At 47.9% G+C, this 18,637-nt stretch overlaps 1 protein-coding gene across 1 annotated transcript in view; it reads right to left on the minus strand.

Moving 5' to 3' along the window:
• The window catches only part of LOC134910167 (sulfotransferase 6B1-like), a 144,207-nt gene that overhangs the window by 25,726 nt on the left and 99,844 nt on the right, over positions 1 to 18,637 (minus strand). Inside the window, exon 4 of the mRNA XM_063917893.1 lies at positions 17,261 to 17,387. Coding sequence (XP_063773963.1) covers positions 17,261 to 17,387 — 127 coding nt within the window. The remainder of the gene's footprint in view (positions 1 to 17,260; positions 17,388 to 18,637) is intronic.

An 18,637-nucleotide genomic window follows, 5' to 3' on the forward strand; every position in this document is an offset into this window, starting at 1 on the left:
GTCAAACGAAGTCACGGTAAGTCTTGGAACACACACGGCCCCTGCTGTAACAGATCCTCCCTCAGAGGAAGAGCCCAGGGATCTCCTATAAGTAATTCCTGAAGATCTGGATACCAAGCCCCCCTTGGCCAGTCTGGAACAATGAGGATCGCTTGAACCTTTGTTCTTCTTATGATCTTTATTACTTTTGGAACAAGTGAAAGCGGAGGAAACACATACACCGACTGAAACACCCACGGTGTCACTAGGCCATCCACTGCTATTGCTTGAGGGTCTCTCGACCTGGAACAATATCTCTGAAGTTTCTTATTGAGGCAAGACGCCATCATGTTTATTTGAGGAATTCCCCAAAGACTTGTCACTTCTGCAAAGACCTCTTGATGAAGACCCCACTCTCCTGGATGGAGATCGTGTCTGCTGAGGAAGTCTGCTTCCAAGTTGTCCACTCCTGGAATGAAGATCGCTGACAGAGCGCTTGTATGCCCTTCCGCCCAGTGGAGAACCTTTGTGGCCTCTGCCATTGCCGCTCTGCTCTTTGTTCCACCCTGGCGGCTTATGTACGTTACTGCTGTTATGTTGTCCGACTGAATCAAGACAGGCCGATTGCGAAGAAGATGTTCCGCTTGCAGAAGGCCGTTGTAAATGGCCCTTAGCTCCAGAACGGTTTATGTGTAGACAAATTTCCTGGCTTGACCATCTTCCCTGGAAGCTTTCCCCCTGTGTGACTGCTCCCCAGCCTCGGAGACTCGCATCCGTGGTCACTAAGATCCAGTCCTGGATCCCGAACCTGTGTCCCTCTAGGAGTTGAGAGCTGTGCAGCCACCACAGGAGTGAGATTCTGGTCTTGGAAGACAAGATTATCCTTCGGTGCATGTGCAGATGGGACCCGGACCACTTGTCCAACAGGTCCCACTGAAACACTCTGGCATGGAATCTGCCAAACTGAATGGCCTCGTAGGCCGCCACCATCTTCCCCAGCAACCGAGTGCATTGATGGATCGATACTTTTGCTGGTTTCAGAATTTGTTTGACCAGGTTCTGAATTTCCAGAGCCTTTTCCACTGGAAGAAAAACTCTCTGTAATTCTGTGTCCAGAATCATTCCCAAAAACGACAGCCGTCTCGTCGGAACCAACTGTGACTTTGGCAAGTTTAGGAGCCAACCATGTTGCTGCAGAATTGCCATGTTCTGCAGTAATTGGTCCTTGGATCTCGCCTTTATCAGGAGATCGTCCAAGTACGGGATAATTGTGACTCCTTGCTTGCACAAGAGAACCATCATTTCGGCCATTACTTTGGTGAAAATCCTCGGAGCCATGGACAGACCAAACGGCAACGTCTGAAATTGGTAATGACAATCCTGAACTGCAAACCTCAGGTAAGCCTGATGTGGAGGATAAATGGGAACATGTAAGTAGGCATCCTTTATGTCTACCGACACCATAAAATCCCCCTCCTCCAGACTGGAGATCACTGCCCGGAGAGATTCCATCTTGAATTTGAATTTTCTTAGTAGAAATTTAGGGATTTGAGGTTCAGGATTGGTCTGACTGAGCCGTCTGGCTTCGGGACCACGAACAGGTTCGAATAAAAGCCTTCTCCCTGTTGTGATGGGGTAACCCTGACAATGACTTGATTGTGACACAATTTTTGTATTGCGGCGCATACCACCTCCCTGTCCGGAAGAGAAGCTGGTAAGGCCGATTTGAAAAATCGGTGAGGGGGAACGTCTTGAAACTCCAGTTTGTACCCCATGGACACTATTTCTAAAACCCATGGGTCCAGGGCCAAACGAGCCCAGAACTGACTGAAGAGCTTGAGACGTGCCCCCACCGGTGTGGACACCCGCAGAGGAGCCCCAGCGTCATGTGGTGGATTTGGCAGAAGCCGGGGAGGACTTCTGCTCCTGGGAACCGGCCGTGGCCGGTGATCATTTACCTTTTCCCTTTCCTCTAGTAGCAAGGAAGGGAGACCCTCTGCCTTTTCTGTATTTATTGGGCCGAAAGGACTGCATCTGCATCTGATAGTGGTGTGCTTTCTTTTGTGGTGCAGGCACATAAGGTAAAAATGATGACTTACCCGCGGTAGCCGTAGATACCAAATCAGCGAGGCCGTCACCAAACAATACACCACCTTTATATGGTAGAGACTCCATAGCTTTCTTAGAGTCAGCATCAGCATTCCATTGATGAATCCACAATGCTCTCATAGCTGAGACTGCCATGGCATTGGCCCTTGATCCCAAGAGGCCAATATCCCTTGCAGCTTCCTTTAGGTAGACTGCAGCGTCCCTGATATAACCTAGTGTCAAAAGAATGCTATCCCTATTCAGGATATCTATTTCAGATGACAAGTTATCTGCCCATTTTTCGATAGCGCTACTCACCCACCAGTGGCGTAACTAGAAATTTTTCTCCCCCAAGCCAAAAAATCCTTCGTCGCCCCCCCCCCCCATACCCCCCATAATCGGCACTAGTAAAGGGACGCCAAAAAGGGTGTGTGGCTTCGTTGAAATGGGCGTGGCTTCGCGTAAAGGGGCGTGGCATTGCAGGAAAAGACTACCTTATACCCCAGTTTTGCAACCTGCACGCCCAGACGTTAGCCACCACAGGAAAGAAAAATAATCCTGATTCATGCCCCTTACATTATTTGTCATTTTTCCTCCTTATAGTAATGCCCAGTATACATTATTCCACATACTGCAATGGCCTTAGCCATTATGCCACACACAATGATGCACATGACACAATATGCACACACTGTAATGCCCCCGACATTATGCCACACACCGTAATGCCTGTGACACATTATGCCCGTTATACATTATGCTACACACTGCAATGCCCCTGATACATTATAGCACATACAATGTCTGTGACACAGTATGACACACACCAAAATAATCCTGAGACATTATACCACATACCACAATGCCCGTGATATAGTATACAACACACCGTAATGCCTGACACATTATGACACACACCGCAATGTCCGTGATACATTATGCCACACACCGTAATGCCCATTACACATTAAGTTCTACAGTAAGGCTTCTAATTACTTTTAAATTACCTGCTCGTTGCCAGGGGTTTCATGCTCTTGGTTCCATGCACGGTGCCAGGGGTTTTCATGCTCAGGGTGTCATGCTCGTTGCCAGAGGTTTCATGCACTGGGTGTCATGCTCGTTGCCAGCGGTTTCATACTCTTGGTTCCATGCACAGTGCCAGGGGTTTTCATGCTCAGGGTGTCATGCTCGTTGCCAGGGGTTTCATGCACTGGGTGTCATGCTCGTTGCCAGGGGTTTCATGCACTGGGTGTCATGCTCGTTGCCAGGGGTTTCATGCACTGGGTGTCATGCTCGTTGCTAGGGGGTAGTGCTTGTTGCTAGGGCCATGCTCCCAGTGCCACATATGCCCCCAGTGCCAGATATTCCCCCACAGTGCCAGGTATATGCCCCCAGTGCCAGATATTCCCCCACAGTGCCAGGTACATACCCCCAGTGCCACATATACCCCCCCCCAGTGCCACATATGTCCCCTCAGTGCCTGCTCCCCCCAGTGCCAAATATTCCCCCACAGTGCCACATATGCCCCCTCAGTGCCTGCTCCCCCCAGTGCCAGATATTCCCCCACAGTGCCAGGCATATGCCCCCAGTGCCAGATATTTCCCCACAGTGCCACATATGCCCCCTCAGTGCCTGCTCCCCCCAGTGCCAAATATTCCCCCACAGTGCCAGGTATATGCCCCCAGTGCCAGATCTTCCCCCACAGTGCCAGGTATATGCCCCCAGTGCCAGGTATATGCCCCCAGTGCCAGATATTCCCCCACAGTGCCACATATGCCCCCTCAGTGCCTGCTCCCCCACAGTGCCAGGTATATGCCCCCAGTGCCAGGTATATGCCCCCAGTGCCAGATATTCCCCCACAGTGCCACATATGCCCCCCTCAGTGCCTGCCCCCCCCCAGTGCCAAATATTCCCCCACAGTGCCAGGTATATGCCCCCAGTGCCAGATCTTCCCCCACAGTGCCAGGTATATGCCCCCAGTGCCAGATATTCCCCCACAGTGCCACATATGCCCCCTCAGTGCCTGCTCCCCCCCAGTGCCAAATATTCCCCCACAGTGCCAGGTATATGCCCCCAGTGCCAGGTATATGCCCCCAGTGCCAGATCTTCCCCCACAGTGCCAGGTATTTGCCCCCAGTGCCAGATCTTCCCCCACAGTGCCAGGTAAATGCCCCCAGTGCCAGATCTTCCCCCACAGTGCCAGGTATATGCCCCCAGTGCCAGATCTTCCCCCAAAGTGCCAGGTATATGCCCCCAATGCCAGATCTTCCCCCACAGTGCCTGCACCCACCCCCCGCTCCTTTGTGTTGGAGGGACACGGAGCGCATAGCGCGCCTCTCCTGTGTCCCTCCTGGCTCTCCTGCCGGTCTAATAAAGGAAGTGCCAGTTCGTGAGCCAATCAGAGCTCACGAACGGCACTTCCTTTATTAGACAGGCCGGGGGAGAGCCAGGGAGGCACACAGGAGAGGCGCGCGATGTGCGCTCCGTGTCCCTCCTTACAGCAGCGGAGGGAAGGAGACCGCAGATTGACATGCGGACGCTCGTCCGCATGTCAATCTGTGCAAAGTCAGTGGCGCCCCCGCAGCCCCTCGCCCCCAAGCCACCGCGAGGACTGCGGGGGCAGTAGTTACGTCACTGTCACCCAAGCAGAAGCAATGGCTGGTCTGAGAAGCGTACCCGTGGTGACATAAATGGATTTCAATGTATTTACCTGCCTACGATCTTCAGGATCCTTTAGGGCTGCCGTGTCAGGGGACGGAAGAGCCACCTTTTTGGACAGCCGTGATAGAGCTTTGTCCACAATGGGGGGTGACTCCCATTTTTCCCTATCCCCAGAGGGAAACGGATACGCTACTGGAATCCTTTTGGGAATCTGAAACTTTTTGTCAGGATTTTCCCAAACCTTTTCACAAAGCGTGTTCAGTTCATGAGAGGGAGGAAACGTTACCTCAGGCTTCTTTCCTTTATACACACAGACCCTAGTATCAGGAACAGCAGGGTCCTCAGTGATATGTAATACGTCTTTTATTGCCACAATCATGTACTGAATGCTCTTTGCCAGTTTTGGATCTAATCTGGCATCACTATAGTCGACCCTTGAGTCAGTGTCCGTGTCGGTGTCCGTGTCGGTATCCGTGTCTGCCAGCTGGGCAAATTAACGTTTTTGTGACCCCGAGGGGGTCTGGACTTGTAACAACACATCCTCTATGGATTTCTTCCATGCCTGGTTCTGAGACTCAGATTTATCCAATATCTTATTTATCAGAGCCACATTAGCATTCAAAGCACCCAAAATATTCACCCAATCAGGTGTCGGCGGTGCCGACAGGGTCACTCCCACAGCCGTTTGTGTCCCTAACATAGTCTCCTCCTGGGAAGAGCACTCCGCCTCAGACATGCCGACACACGTGCACCCAACACCCACAGACACACTGGGCCTATAGGGGACAGACCCACAGTAAAGCCTGTCAGAGGGACACAGAGGGAGTTATTGCCAGCTCACACCCCAGCACTCAATCCCGGTCTGAAACACCACTGAAAATGCCCCAGACCTGCAGCGCTTTTATAATTAACATATAATGCACCAAAATAACTGTGCCCCCCCCCCCCCCCGTTTTTCACCCTGATACTAATGCAGCAGTGTGAGGAAGGACCAGCGTTTCTGCAGCCTTGTGTAGAGAAAATGGCGCCGGGCTGTGTGCTGTGAGGGCTAAGCTCCGCCCCCGTAACGGCGCACTTCAGACCCGCTCTTTTCAAATACATTTTTATACTGGCAGAGGTCCGGACAGTGCCCTGGCACTATGTCCGCTCTTGCCAGTTATTTATAGAGGTCATATATGCTGCCCAGGGCGCCCCCCCCCCCCCCGCGCCCTGCACCCTGTAGTGCCGCTGTGTCTGGGAGCATGGCGCGCAGCGTGCGAGTGCTGCGGTACCTCAGAAGCCGCCACTGAAGACTTCTTTTCTTCTTCTACTCACCTGTCTTCTGACTTCTGGCTCTGCAAGGGGGGTGACGGCAGGCTCTGGGAACGAGCATCTAGACATACCTAGCGATCAGACCCTCAGGAGCTAATGGTGTCCTGTAGCCAAAGAAGCAGAGCCTTTAAACTCACAGAAGTAGGTCTGACTTCTCTCCCCTAAGTCCCACGAAGCAGGGAGACTGTTGCCAGTAGTACTCCCTGAAAATAAAAAACCTAACATAAGTCATTTTCAGAGAAACTCAGTAGAGCTCCTCAGAGTGCATCCAGTCTCAGTGGGCACAGATTCTAAACTGGAGTCTGGAGGAGGGGCATAGAGGGAGGAGCCAGTTCACACCCTTTGAAAGTCTTAAAGTGCACGTCTCCTGCGGATCCCGTCTATACCAGTGACGTGCGGTGAGGTCAATGGCTGGGGAGGCACTGGCTAGTATCCGCCAGTGGGGAGGGGCAGAAATCCTTCACAGTAGAAAATAATATAATGTATAATGTCTTAGAGACATAAACTATATTTTAATAATCAATTCAGAATTAAAAACATACATAACCTAGCAAAGAATCAAACCCATGACTACAGCATTCTAAAGCAGAGCACCTAACCATTAGGTCACCAAACTACTTGCAGCAAGTATGTTTTGTTTGGAATATTAAAAGTCTATGAAAACAACATTTTGTGAAATAAATAGAAACATTTCACCCTAGTTGGGAATCAAAACCATGTCCTCCAGCATTCAACCTAACTGATGCCTAGAGCAGATAGTTATGGTTAAAATAGAATCATAAAAATCAATGTGTTAAATAAATATAATTGCAACCCATAGTGGGGATTGAACCTAGGACCCCTTGGTTGCTAGCCAGTATGCCTAACCACTAGACTACTGGCTCAGCCACACAAACACACTGACTAATCCATATATTACATCTATAGTAAATTGCATTCACTTGTCAGAGTCTGTGTGTACAGGGTCCGCCCCCAACAGACTGAGTGCCGGACAGGAAAGGAGCTGTGATGAGAGGGGTAGGGGGTGTCACCAGCCCCTGCTCTGGCAGGTTGGGTGCCTCTGCCTCGGGCTGGGCTGATGTTATTTGGCCAGGTGGCCGGAGCTCATCACACTGGCCAGGGGATAAGCTGCACTGCTGCAGCTTCAACACAAAACTGTATGTACTGTGGCTGTGTTTTGGTTACAGGAGAGGGGAGCCTCGGGGAACATGCTACTCACCCACATTCAAAGCCAGATCCTCACAGACCTCATCTCCGTGTATGGGAGGGGTGATTGGAGGAAAGGGGCATTGTCGGAATGATAGACAGAGGGGAGAGCCAGAGAGGGGCAGAGGCGTGCTCTGTATATAGGCTGAGGGGACAGCCCTGTCATTGAGGCAGAGTTAGAGCTGCCTCTTCTCCTCGTTTTTTTGAATGGGCTTTTTCTGCCGGTGGCTTGGCCCCGCCCCCCGCCTCAGCCACATTATTATTGACAGCCAGAGGCACTGCTCCAGCTGCCTCCCATCCACAGCTGCCTGCATTTTCACAGCCTAAATGATGAGAATAATACAAAGAAGATTTATATAACACAGAATATGTGTTATAAATATCTTCTTTGTCAGTATGACAGGGGAGGCACTACCTCCCCTGACTGCACGTCCCTGGTCTATACCCCATGGTTCTCTATGTGACCCCAGCATCCTCTAGGACATATGAGAAATTGTGAAATTACAGATGGGTGAATTCCATCACTTCCTATGTTTTGCTCACATAATCAACTGGGCGGTACAGGGTGTTTTAAAAACTGACAGGTGCGTGCAGGAGATGCTGTATGTGGCCTGAAAGATTTCAGGACATTTCAGCATTCCGCAACAACATGCAGGAGATTGCAACACCTGCAAAAACAGTTACATTTGCCCTGCTACCAACTAAAGCAAGAGGTGGAATTCCACCCTTTACATGCTTCAGCAGATGGAATAACAGCAAAAAGCCATCCATAGCTGTATAACAAGCTATGACATTGGTAAAGGAGGGGTAGTGTACCTTAGCCCAGCACAGTGGAGAATACTTTCTGTCTTGCTCGAGGTGTCAAACCCTTCGAAGTAGCCACCTGTGTCAGGTTATTCCACTAATTAGGCTTTTGGAAAATCAGCTGAAGAAATTGAAGGAGGAGATGAAACGAAGCAATTCCACAAATTATGTCGGACTTGTACATGAAGTCATTTATTCACTTTGCCATGATTGAATGGTTGCCAATATCTTGAAATTGGATCACAACATTTTGGTGACCGTGTTTTATCTTAGGTTTGAATTTTACGTAGCGCCTTTCTTTCAAAGATGCAGAGATCTCCCGGTGAGCAAGTTGGCAGGTCAAGCAGTACACATCACAATGACATCTCCTCCCTCAGTTTCACCAGCAGTTGCCAGGAAAAAAACCTCAGCTTTCCCAAAAGACCCAGTGGTGATGCAGATGAGTCAACACAACATTTTGACATCTGGTCAGGTCTGGAAGAATAACCTAAACTTAGTGACACCTCTACCATAACTCCATTCCATGCGATGGGGGATTGTTTTCATGACACCGTACAAATAGGCATGTCATAGAGTCCTTTTGACTACTGGAAATAAAAAAAGGTAATTTGGAGGCCTTTGTGCATACTGGCTTTCCATTACTTAAGCTGCCTACCCTCCAGTGTGTACTCAGAAAGAGTATTCAGCACAGCCGAGAACCTTAGCAGAAATTGGCGTAGGAGGCGTACTTCCTTGAAACGTGGAAAAAAAATATGTTCCTCAAAATTAACTGGAAATTCGATATGGAAGACCTTTACTGGCAGTTGTCAAAGTACAGAGACTTCTGTAGTGGTGGATTCCAGTGAGGATGAAATAATATTGTTTGAGGATGATGCACACACTGATGAGGATGATAATGACAATGACATCATATCACTGTAGAGCTGTTAGCTTAGCTGCCTTAACCCCATTCCTAGCTTGTTTTGACTGTGCCTGTACTTTTTAATATCCAAAATAAGGGTGACTGGGAGGGCCCAAAGGCAATTCCATCTTTTCATTTTTGCCACTGCCGTGTGGCAGTATTTCATAGATGTGCTATAAACTGCCGTGTTTTTGTGCCGCTGCTCTGTCGCTTAGTAACCAGCCAGCAGCCTTTGGTCTAAGGCAGACGAAAACAATATTGTGAGCCGTGACGTAGTCAAAATGAACTGGAAATGAGTGGAAATTAATGTTATTGTGGTTAATAATACTCTAGGAACCAAAAAAGGCCCAAATTATGTTGGTATAGGGCTGGGGTATCACATCATGAGGGGGTACCTTTCTCTTCGTCCATTTTTTTTTTTTAAGTCTGTCACTGGTCGAGATGAACTAAAGTGACAGGCTTTCGCCATGGTGATCAAGGACTACACTTGGTTTGGGGGAAGGGGTTATGTGGCTGAGCGAAAAACTGCCACATGTGAGTAAGGCGTTACCATCCTGAGATTTAGGTGGTGACTCTGCCATTCCTCACATCCATTTGAATCATGACCTCCTTAAGGCCAGGTTTCATGAACCTGACTTTAATCTCCTATGTTGTTGCAACCAACCCAGTCTTTTACCTCAGCCTACTGTTCTACAGGCCCGGATTTTCTGCAGTATCCCAGAGTTTGCTCAGCCTTGCTTCATTCTCCGACTCCAGTGTTTTCTGTGCATACTAGTTTCCAAGCTGCAGCACCTTTCCAGGCCGATTGCACAGGCACATAGACTCCAGCTGGTAACTATTTGTGTGCCTGATGTTTATTCAAGCTCCTGTATGCAGTACTATGATATTCTCTGACATTGCTGCAGTCCATGATTTCCAGCTGATCTCCACTTCACAACCCTAAGCCTCAGTCCGGCCAGCCAGTTTCCCTGCAGCTAATCACAGCCCAGCAGGGGGTTTAAAGGAAGTCCAGCTGCAGCATTCTGGGCCTGAGCAACTCAGTCACAGCCCTACAGTGACTACAGAGTCCTGCTTCCTGAGTTACTGTATTCACCATCTATGTACCAGGCTGTTAACAGTTCCAGTCCGGTTCTACAAGCCTCACCGGTTCCAGTCCGGTTCCACAAGCCTCACCGGTTCCAGTCCGGTTCTACAAGCCTCACGGGTTCCAGTCCAGTTTTACCAAAGTCTCACTAGTTCAGTCCAGAATTTCCAGAGTCTCATCCCAAGTGTCATCATCTCGGTTCCAGCCCGGTTAGCACTCCAGTCTGGTATATATCCAGTTCAGATGGGAACCTCTTCACAAGTTATCCAGCATCTCTAATACCATCAATTGCAACAGCTTTCCAGAGATTCCTCGAGCTTAAACATTACAAGGTACAGTAGTTTTCCCTGCCACCACCCATTCATTCGAAATAGATATTCAACCTCCTTGCTCCATTCCAGTTCCGGTGTCCACAAATCCTGTGCCGAAGCCAACCACAGCTAAGCCTGAGTCACTTGTCATGGGGTTATTTAGTTGCAGGTTGCATGTGATGGAAGAAGAGAGAACCTGTTGATAACATACAGAAAGCCTGTGGAAATACTTTATGCAGTCGCTGCAACACTGCTATGCTGCTGGAACACTACTATGCTGTTGTGACCATCTAATAGTGTCAGAGTGTTTTATCCAAGACCATTCCAACTAAGTGCATTTTTACATATGTGCCTAGTCTCACAGAATGTCTGGGGGATTCCTGGGTTTTTGTGAATGGATGCAATGATCCGATTATCAGAGAACCACACTACCCTTCTCAGTGATCAACTGCATCTACCCTCTGAGAACTCTTCTGGAGGGTCAGAGACGTCACCAGATGTGGTGACACCCGGTGTGCACCAAAAGGGGCATGTCCTACCAAAGGGGGCGTGGCCTCACAGGGATCTCAGTTTCCGCATTCTGGGGGGGTGTCCAGCATCCCTAGAGATGCTGGCTGCCCCCAGAGACTGGGCTGAGTGCAGTGCTGGCTATTCATTTGTGAAAGGAGCCAAGTGCTGCAGGTGAATATCACACTGCAGCACTCAGCTCCTGTCACTGCAGAAGAGCCGGCACTTTGGTGTCACCCCTTCCGAGGTTAAAACCCGGGTGCGGACCGCACCCCCTGCACCCGGCTTGTGACGCCACTGTGGAGGGTTACAACTTAAAAATAGGATTTTAATATCTACCGGTAAATCCTTTTCTCTTAGTCCGTAGAGGATGCTTCAAGAGCCATGGGGTATAGACGGGATCCGCAGGAGACATGGGCACTTTAAGACTTTGAATGGGTGTGAACTGGCTCCTCCCTCTATGCCCCTCCTCCAGACTCCAGTTTAAGTAACTGTACCCAGGGAGACGGACATTTCGAGGAAAGAATTTATTGTTAAACCACGGTGAGCATCTTACCAGCTCACACCTCCAGCATGCCGCAGAACGTGGCATTCAATAGAACACCAGTCAACGGCATGAAGAATATGCAGCAATATGCTGACAGAAAGCATAACACAACCTGTGTGTAAACACAAACAATAACAGCATAACGCATGCCATGGCATGAAAAACGTCAGCAATAGGCTGACTAAAAACGCAACACACCATGTGTGTAACCATACCCAATAATTGCAGATACAGTACGCACTGGGACGGGCGCCCAGCATCCTCTACAGACTAAGAGAAAAGGATTTATCGGTAGGTATTAAAATCCTATTTTCTCATACGTCCTAGAGGATGCTGGTGTCACATCAAGAACCATGGGGTTATAACAAAGCTCCAGAACGGGCGGGAGAGTGCGAATGACTCTGCAGCACCGATCGACCAAACATGAGGTTCTCAACAGCAAGGGTATCAAACTTGTAGAACTTTGCAAAGGTGTTTGAACCCGACCAAGTAGCCGCTCGACAAAGTTGTAATGCCGAAACCCCACGGGCAGCCGCCCAGGACGAGCCCACCTTTCTGGTAGAATGGGCCTTCACCGATTTCGGTAACGGCAATCCAGCCGTAGAATGAGCATGCTGAATCGTATGACAGATGCAGCGCGCAATAGTCTGCTTGGAAGCAGGAGCCCCAATCTTGTTGTGAGCATACAGGACAAACAGAGCCTCCGTTTTCCTAAACTGAGCCGTTCTGGCGACATACATTTTTAAAGCTCTGACTACATCGAGAAACTTCCATTCCAGCAAGGCATCAGTAGCCACTGGCACCACAATAGGTTGGTTCAAGTGGAACGACGAAACCACTTTCGGCAGAAATTGCTGACGAGTCCTCAACTCTGCTCTATCTTCATGGAAGATCAAATAAGGGCTTTTGTGAGACAAGGCCGCTAATTCAGACACCCGCCTTGCGGATGCCAAGGCCAACAGCATGCCAAGTGAGGAATTTCAACTCTACCTTCTGTAAAGGTTCAAACCAATGAGATTGACGGAATTGCAACACTACGTTAAGATCACACGGTGCCACTGGGGGCACAAAGTGAGGTTGGATGTCTAACACGCCTTTCACAAAAGTCTGAACTTCTGGAAGGGAGGCCAATTGTTTTTGGAAGAAAACCGATAAGGCTGAAATTTGTACTTTAATTGAGCCCAACTTTAGGCCCGCATCCAGACCAAGTTGTAGATAATGGAGAAAACGTCCTAACTGAAATTCTTCCGTAGGAGCCTTCATGGATTCACACCAAGACACGTATTTTCTCCAAATACGGTGGTAATGTTTAGACGTTACTCCTTTCCTGGCCTGAATGAGAGTGGGGATGACTACCTTGGGAATACCCTTTCGGGCTAGGATCCGGCGTTCAACCGCCAAGCCGTCAAACGAAATCGCGGTAAGTCTTGGAAATACGCACGGCCCCTGCTGTAACAGATCCTCCCTCAGAGGAAGAGGCCAGGGATCCCCTATAAGTAATTCCTGAAGATCTGGATACCAAGCCCTCCTTGGCCAGACCGGAACAATGAGGATCGCCTGAACCTTTGTTCTTCTTATGATCTTTATCACCTTTGGAATGAGAGGAAGCGGAGGGAACACATAGACCGACTGAAACACCCACGGTGTCACCAGGGCGTCCACCGCTATTGCTTGAGGGTCCCTCGACCTGGAACAATATCTCGGAAGTTTCTTGTTGATGCGAGACGCCATCATGTCTATTTGAGGAATTCCCCAATGACTTGTCACTTCTGCAAAGATCTCTTGATGAAGACCCCACTCTCCTGGATGGAGATCGTGTCTGCTGAGGAAGTCTGCTCCTGGAATGAAGACTGCTGACAGAGCGCTTGCATGTTTCTCCGCCCAGCTAAGAACTCTTGTGGCCTCCGCCATCGCCGCTCTGCTCTTTGTTCCGCCCTGGCGGATTATGTACGCTACTGCTGTTACGTTGTCTGACTGAATCAAGACGGGCAGACCACGAAGAAGATGTTCCGCTTGCCGAAAGCAATTGTAAATGGCCCTTAAATCCAGAATGTTTATGTGCAGACAAGCTTCCTGGCTTGACCCTTTTCCCTGGAAATTTTCCCCCTGTGTGACTGCTCCCCAGCCTCGGAGACTTGCATCCGCGGTCACCAGGATCCAATCCTGGATCCCGAACCTGCGTCCCTCTAGGAGGTGAGAACTGTGCAGCCACCACAGGAGAGAGATTCTGGTCCTGGAAGATAGGATTATTTTCTGGTGCATGTGCAGGTGAGACCCGGACCACATGTCCAACTGGTCCTGGCATTTAACCTGCTCACTGAATGGCCTCGTAGGCCGCAACCATCTTTTTCATCAACGGAACTTATTGATGGATTGACACTGTTGCAGATCTGACCCGACTCAGAGCTTTTTCCACTGGAAGAAACAAACTCTCAACAGTTCTGTACTAACATTATTCACAACGCTGATAACCGCGTAGATGGGATCCACAGTGATTCTGGCAAGTTCAGGAGCCAACCACTTTGTTGAAGAACTGTCAGGGAGAAAGCAACGTTTTGCACCACTTGTTTTTTGACCTTGTCGTACTCAGGAGAGCTTCCCAGTACAGAATATTCATGACACTTTCACTATCGAAGGAAAACCATCATACCGCCATCACTCCGGTGAATTGGTAATGACAATCCTGCATAGCAAACCCAGGTAAGCCCAATGTGGAAGAAACCACACTTAGACCCTCTTTCTCCTTTAACAGATTTGAGATCCCTGCCCTGAGAGATTCCATCTTGTAGTTCAACTTCTTAAGTAGAAATTTTTGGGATATTAGATATAGGATTGTACTGACCGAGCCGTCCGGCCTCAGAAGCAGGAAAAAGCTTCAATAACAGTTTTTTTTGTTTGTTTTTTGTGACCGGGACATCAGGACAATGACCTGATCCTGACACAACTCTTGTATGGCGTCGCATACTACCTCCCCATCCAGAGGAGAATCGGTAAGGTCTATTTGAAAAAACAGTGAGGGGAATCGCCTGGAAATTCCAGTATGTCCCCCTTGGGACTCTATTCTCAAACTCACTGGTCCATGTCCGTACCAGGACTGACTGAAGAGTATTAGACGTGGTCCCACTGGTGTGGGCTCCCGCAAGATAGACCCAGAGTCATGCAGTGGATATGGCAGAAACAGAGGATGATTTCAGCTTCTGCGAACTTGAAAAGGCTGCTGACCTCTTACCTTTTCACCTTCCTCTACCTGCAAAGAAAGGGAAAACTGTATCCATTCGGTCGAAATGACTTCATCCCACAAAAATGCGTCACCAACCGTTGTAGGGAACATATGTCAATAAGGTAGACCTACCAGTGGTATCTGCCGAGATCAACTTAACAAACCATCCCCAAACCAGGTTTCACCTTCACAGGGAAGAGACTACAGTTCTTCTCGGAGTCAGCCTCAGCATTCCATTGGTGAATCCACAACGCCCTCCTTGTCGAAACCGCCATGGAATTGGCCCGCGAACCCAAGAGGCCTAATCCCTTGTAGTCGCACGGCAGTATGCTGCAATGATATAGACATGACCCAACTTAAGGAGTACCCTGCATACAACTACTCCCCCATGCGCATGTAATGCAAGTATAATCAACGTACATGCGGACACATAATTAGAGTATCACATATTTTCCTGCATACGATCCTTTGCGACAGGGCACCGTGCAGAACAGGGGGTGACTCTCACTTTATTCTATCCACGGCGGGAAAAGAATAAATACTCGGAATCCTTGACCCAGAGTTTTTAACAGAGCGCTCAGCACATGAGAAGGAATAACTTTACCTCAGCATGCATTATACATTTTTTATATATATACATATATATACCTTTTAAATGCACCTATACACACATATATCCATATATGTATAACACATATACATATATCCCTTTGTCAGGAACAGCAGGGTCCCTAGTGACGTTAATACGTTCTAATGTGTATGAACATGTACTGAATGGCGATTTTGTGGATCTAATCAGGAAACATTATGGTCGACATAAGAAACATTATCCGAGTCGATCTCAGGGAGTAGTAACTGGGCAAAATAACATTTTTGCAATCCCGAGGGGTCTGAGAGAAATCTATTCTATGAATATGACTCCCTCCATAAATATTATCACGTCTGTGATCGTGCCACAGACCTACAGTATGTAACCTCACTATACATACATATACATATAGGTATAGCTCTTTCTGATATGCATCACATTATCATGTCAGTTTTCACCCAGTCAGATATTGTTGGTGCAGACAGGGTCACCCCCCCACGTCTGTGTCTCCCATATAGTTTTCTCTTGGGAAAAATATACCTCTACTGACATGTTGACCTTTATTTACATGTACAAGTACCATTAGGTGTCGACAGAGTCATTCCCTTTGTGGCAGAGCACTCAGCCTCTGATATGCCGACACACGTGTACCAAACACCCACTGACATTACACTGGCTATAAGGGATAGACCCCAGTACATTCTGTCAGGGAAACACAGAAGGAGTTTAGCAGCTCATTTCCACAGCACTCATGATATAGGGGGTAATTCCAAGTTGATCGCAGCAGGATTTTTGTTAGCAATTGGGCAAAACCATGTGCACTGCAGGGGAGGCAGATATAACGTGTAGAGAGAGTTAGATTTGGGTGGGGTGTGTTCAATCTGCAATCTAATTTGCAGTGTAAAAATAAAGCAGCCAGTATTTACCCTGCACAGAAACAAGATAACCCACCCAAATCTTACTCTCTCTACACATGTTATATCTGCCTCCCCTGCAGTGCACATGGTTTTGCCCAATTGCTATCAAAAATCCTGCTGCGATCAACTTGGAATTACCCCCATAGTGTGCTTTTATTTTTAACTTATATTGCACCAAACAACTGTGCCCCCCCTCGTTTTTCACTCTGATCTGTACAGCAGTGCTTTGGAGGGACCAGCGTCTCTGTGAGGAGAAAAAGGCGCTGAAATGAGATGTGAGGGGGAAGCCCCGCCTCCTTAATGGCGCGCTTCAGCCCCGCTATTATATACATATATTTATACTGACGGGGGTTAAATATAGTGGCTAGACACTTATATACTCTATTGCCAGTCTGTTGAGGATTTATATGCTGCCCAGGGTGCCCCCCCCTCCCCCTGCACCCTACAGTGCCTGTGTGTGTGGGAGCATGGCGCACAGCTCGGACGCTGTGCGGTACCTCAAAGCCGTCACTGAAGTCTTCTGATCTTCTTCTACTCACCCGTCTTCTGACTTCTGGCTCTGCAAGGGGGGTGACGGCGCGGCTCCGTGAACGAGCATCTAGGCGTACCTAGCGATCAGACCCTCTGGAGCTAATGGTGTCCAGTAGCCTAAGAAGCAGAGCCTTGAAACTCACAGAAGTAGGTCTGTTTCTCTCCCTTCAGTCCCACGATGCAGGGAGCCTGTTGCCAGCAGGTCTCCCTGAAAATAATAAACCTAACAAAGTCTTTTCAGAAAAACTCAGTAGAGCTCCCCTGTGTGTGACCAGTCTCACTGGGCACAAAATCTAAACTTGAGTCTGGAGGAGGGGCATAGAGGGAGGAGCCAGGTCACACCCATTCAAAGTCTTAAAGTGCCCATGTCTCCTGCGGATCCCGTCTATACCCCATGGTTCTTGAAGCATCCTCTAGGACGTATGAGAAAATGTAAATACAGTATGATGTAATAGTGCATAGAGCATAATGTGTGCAATGTAAAAAAATCTTTGAAGACCTCATACATGTTTTAGTGTAATGTTCGAGTGATTGCCATTTTTATATGTTTGCTACAGCATATGCAGTCAAAAAGTAGGAAACACTTCAACTATTGATAACTTACTGTTTCCAGTTATAAAATCTTTGAAAAACAAGTCCCAAGAGCTGTATGTAGGAAGCACAGGAGTGTTGTTTGTGAAATGGTAATAAGACACCGCTGCGTCTTTTGGGTTCCGAAGAATAAGCAATATCTATAACAAGAGTACAAAAACACAGCCGATTATGTAGTACTGTAAGTCATCTTGTCCATCTAGACCTCTAGATTAGTCAAGCAATTTAAAAATGTCCATATGGCATGTTATTTACATTGTTTTCAGCAATACATTGCAGTTCATTAAAGAACTTGTTCATCTACTTATATTTGTAGAACACTTGCTGGCAACTACTTGTAAAAAGGATGTATTCGAGCATATCTCAAATGAGCCACAATGATTAAACATCGTACAGTTTTAAGGGGCAGGTTAGTGACCAGACATTAACATCTTATATTCACTGTTAAAATCATTTAATACACTATACTATGGGCCATATGAAAAGCTAATCTGAGCAATTAACAAACATGTACGTAATAGTTGGGTTACTATTGTAGAATTTAAACAATGCCTTATCTGAAACTACCCACAACAAATAAGCCACAGAACCAGGGAATTGCTGCCATTGCTTGTCCAATAAGCACATGAATAAAAGTGCTAAGCATAACTTTGTGCTAAAGCCAGCAAATGTAGTTTTGCAAAGACCTACTGTACATGCAGTCACACAGAGTTCATGGCTATTGGCTGTTTCCATTGAGTATAACATTCAGCAGAGCGCTGCTAACAAACTGATTTGTGGAGGGCACTGAACATTCACCAATAAGAATGTAGCTAGGTGCCATACACTGACAGGGGATGTTGGTGTCCCAGCAAAACTTGTTCTCTAGCTAACATGTACTAGTAGAAAACATATGATGGGTAAGTAATTCATTTAGGTTACCATCAGAGATCTGCGATCTGATTTTATCACTAAAAGAAAATAGGGGAGTTCTATATTACAATACAAAGCCACAGTGTTGGACTGGGGCATGAAGAGCCCACAGGGGGAATGCAGTGGTAGGATTCCATGCTTAGGGGTGTGGCCTGTCTTCAGCGAAGGTGTGGCCAGTCACCACAGAGGCTTGGCTAACCATTATGGAGTGGATGGTCTTGATCCCTTGATAAAACAGGATTTTAATTACCTACCAGTAAATCCTTTTCTCGTAGTCCGTAGAGGATGCTGGGGTCCAATTTAGTACCATGGGGTATAGATGGGTCCACTAGGAGCCATGGCACTTTAAGAGTTTAATAGTGTGGGTTGGCTCCTCCTTCTATGCCCCTCCTACCAGACTCAGTCCAAAAACTGTGCCCGAGGAGACGGACATACTTCGAGAGAAGGAAATACACAGATAGTGGTGAGATTCACACCA

Source organism: Pseudophryne corroboree, chromosome 4, assembly GCF_028390025.1.
Source record: "Pseudophryne corroboree isolate aPseCor3 chromosome 4, aPseCor3.hap2, whole genome shotgun sequence".
NCBI lineage: Eukaryota > Metazoa > Chordata > Amphibia > Anura > Myobatrachidae > Pseudophryne > Pseudophryne corroboree.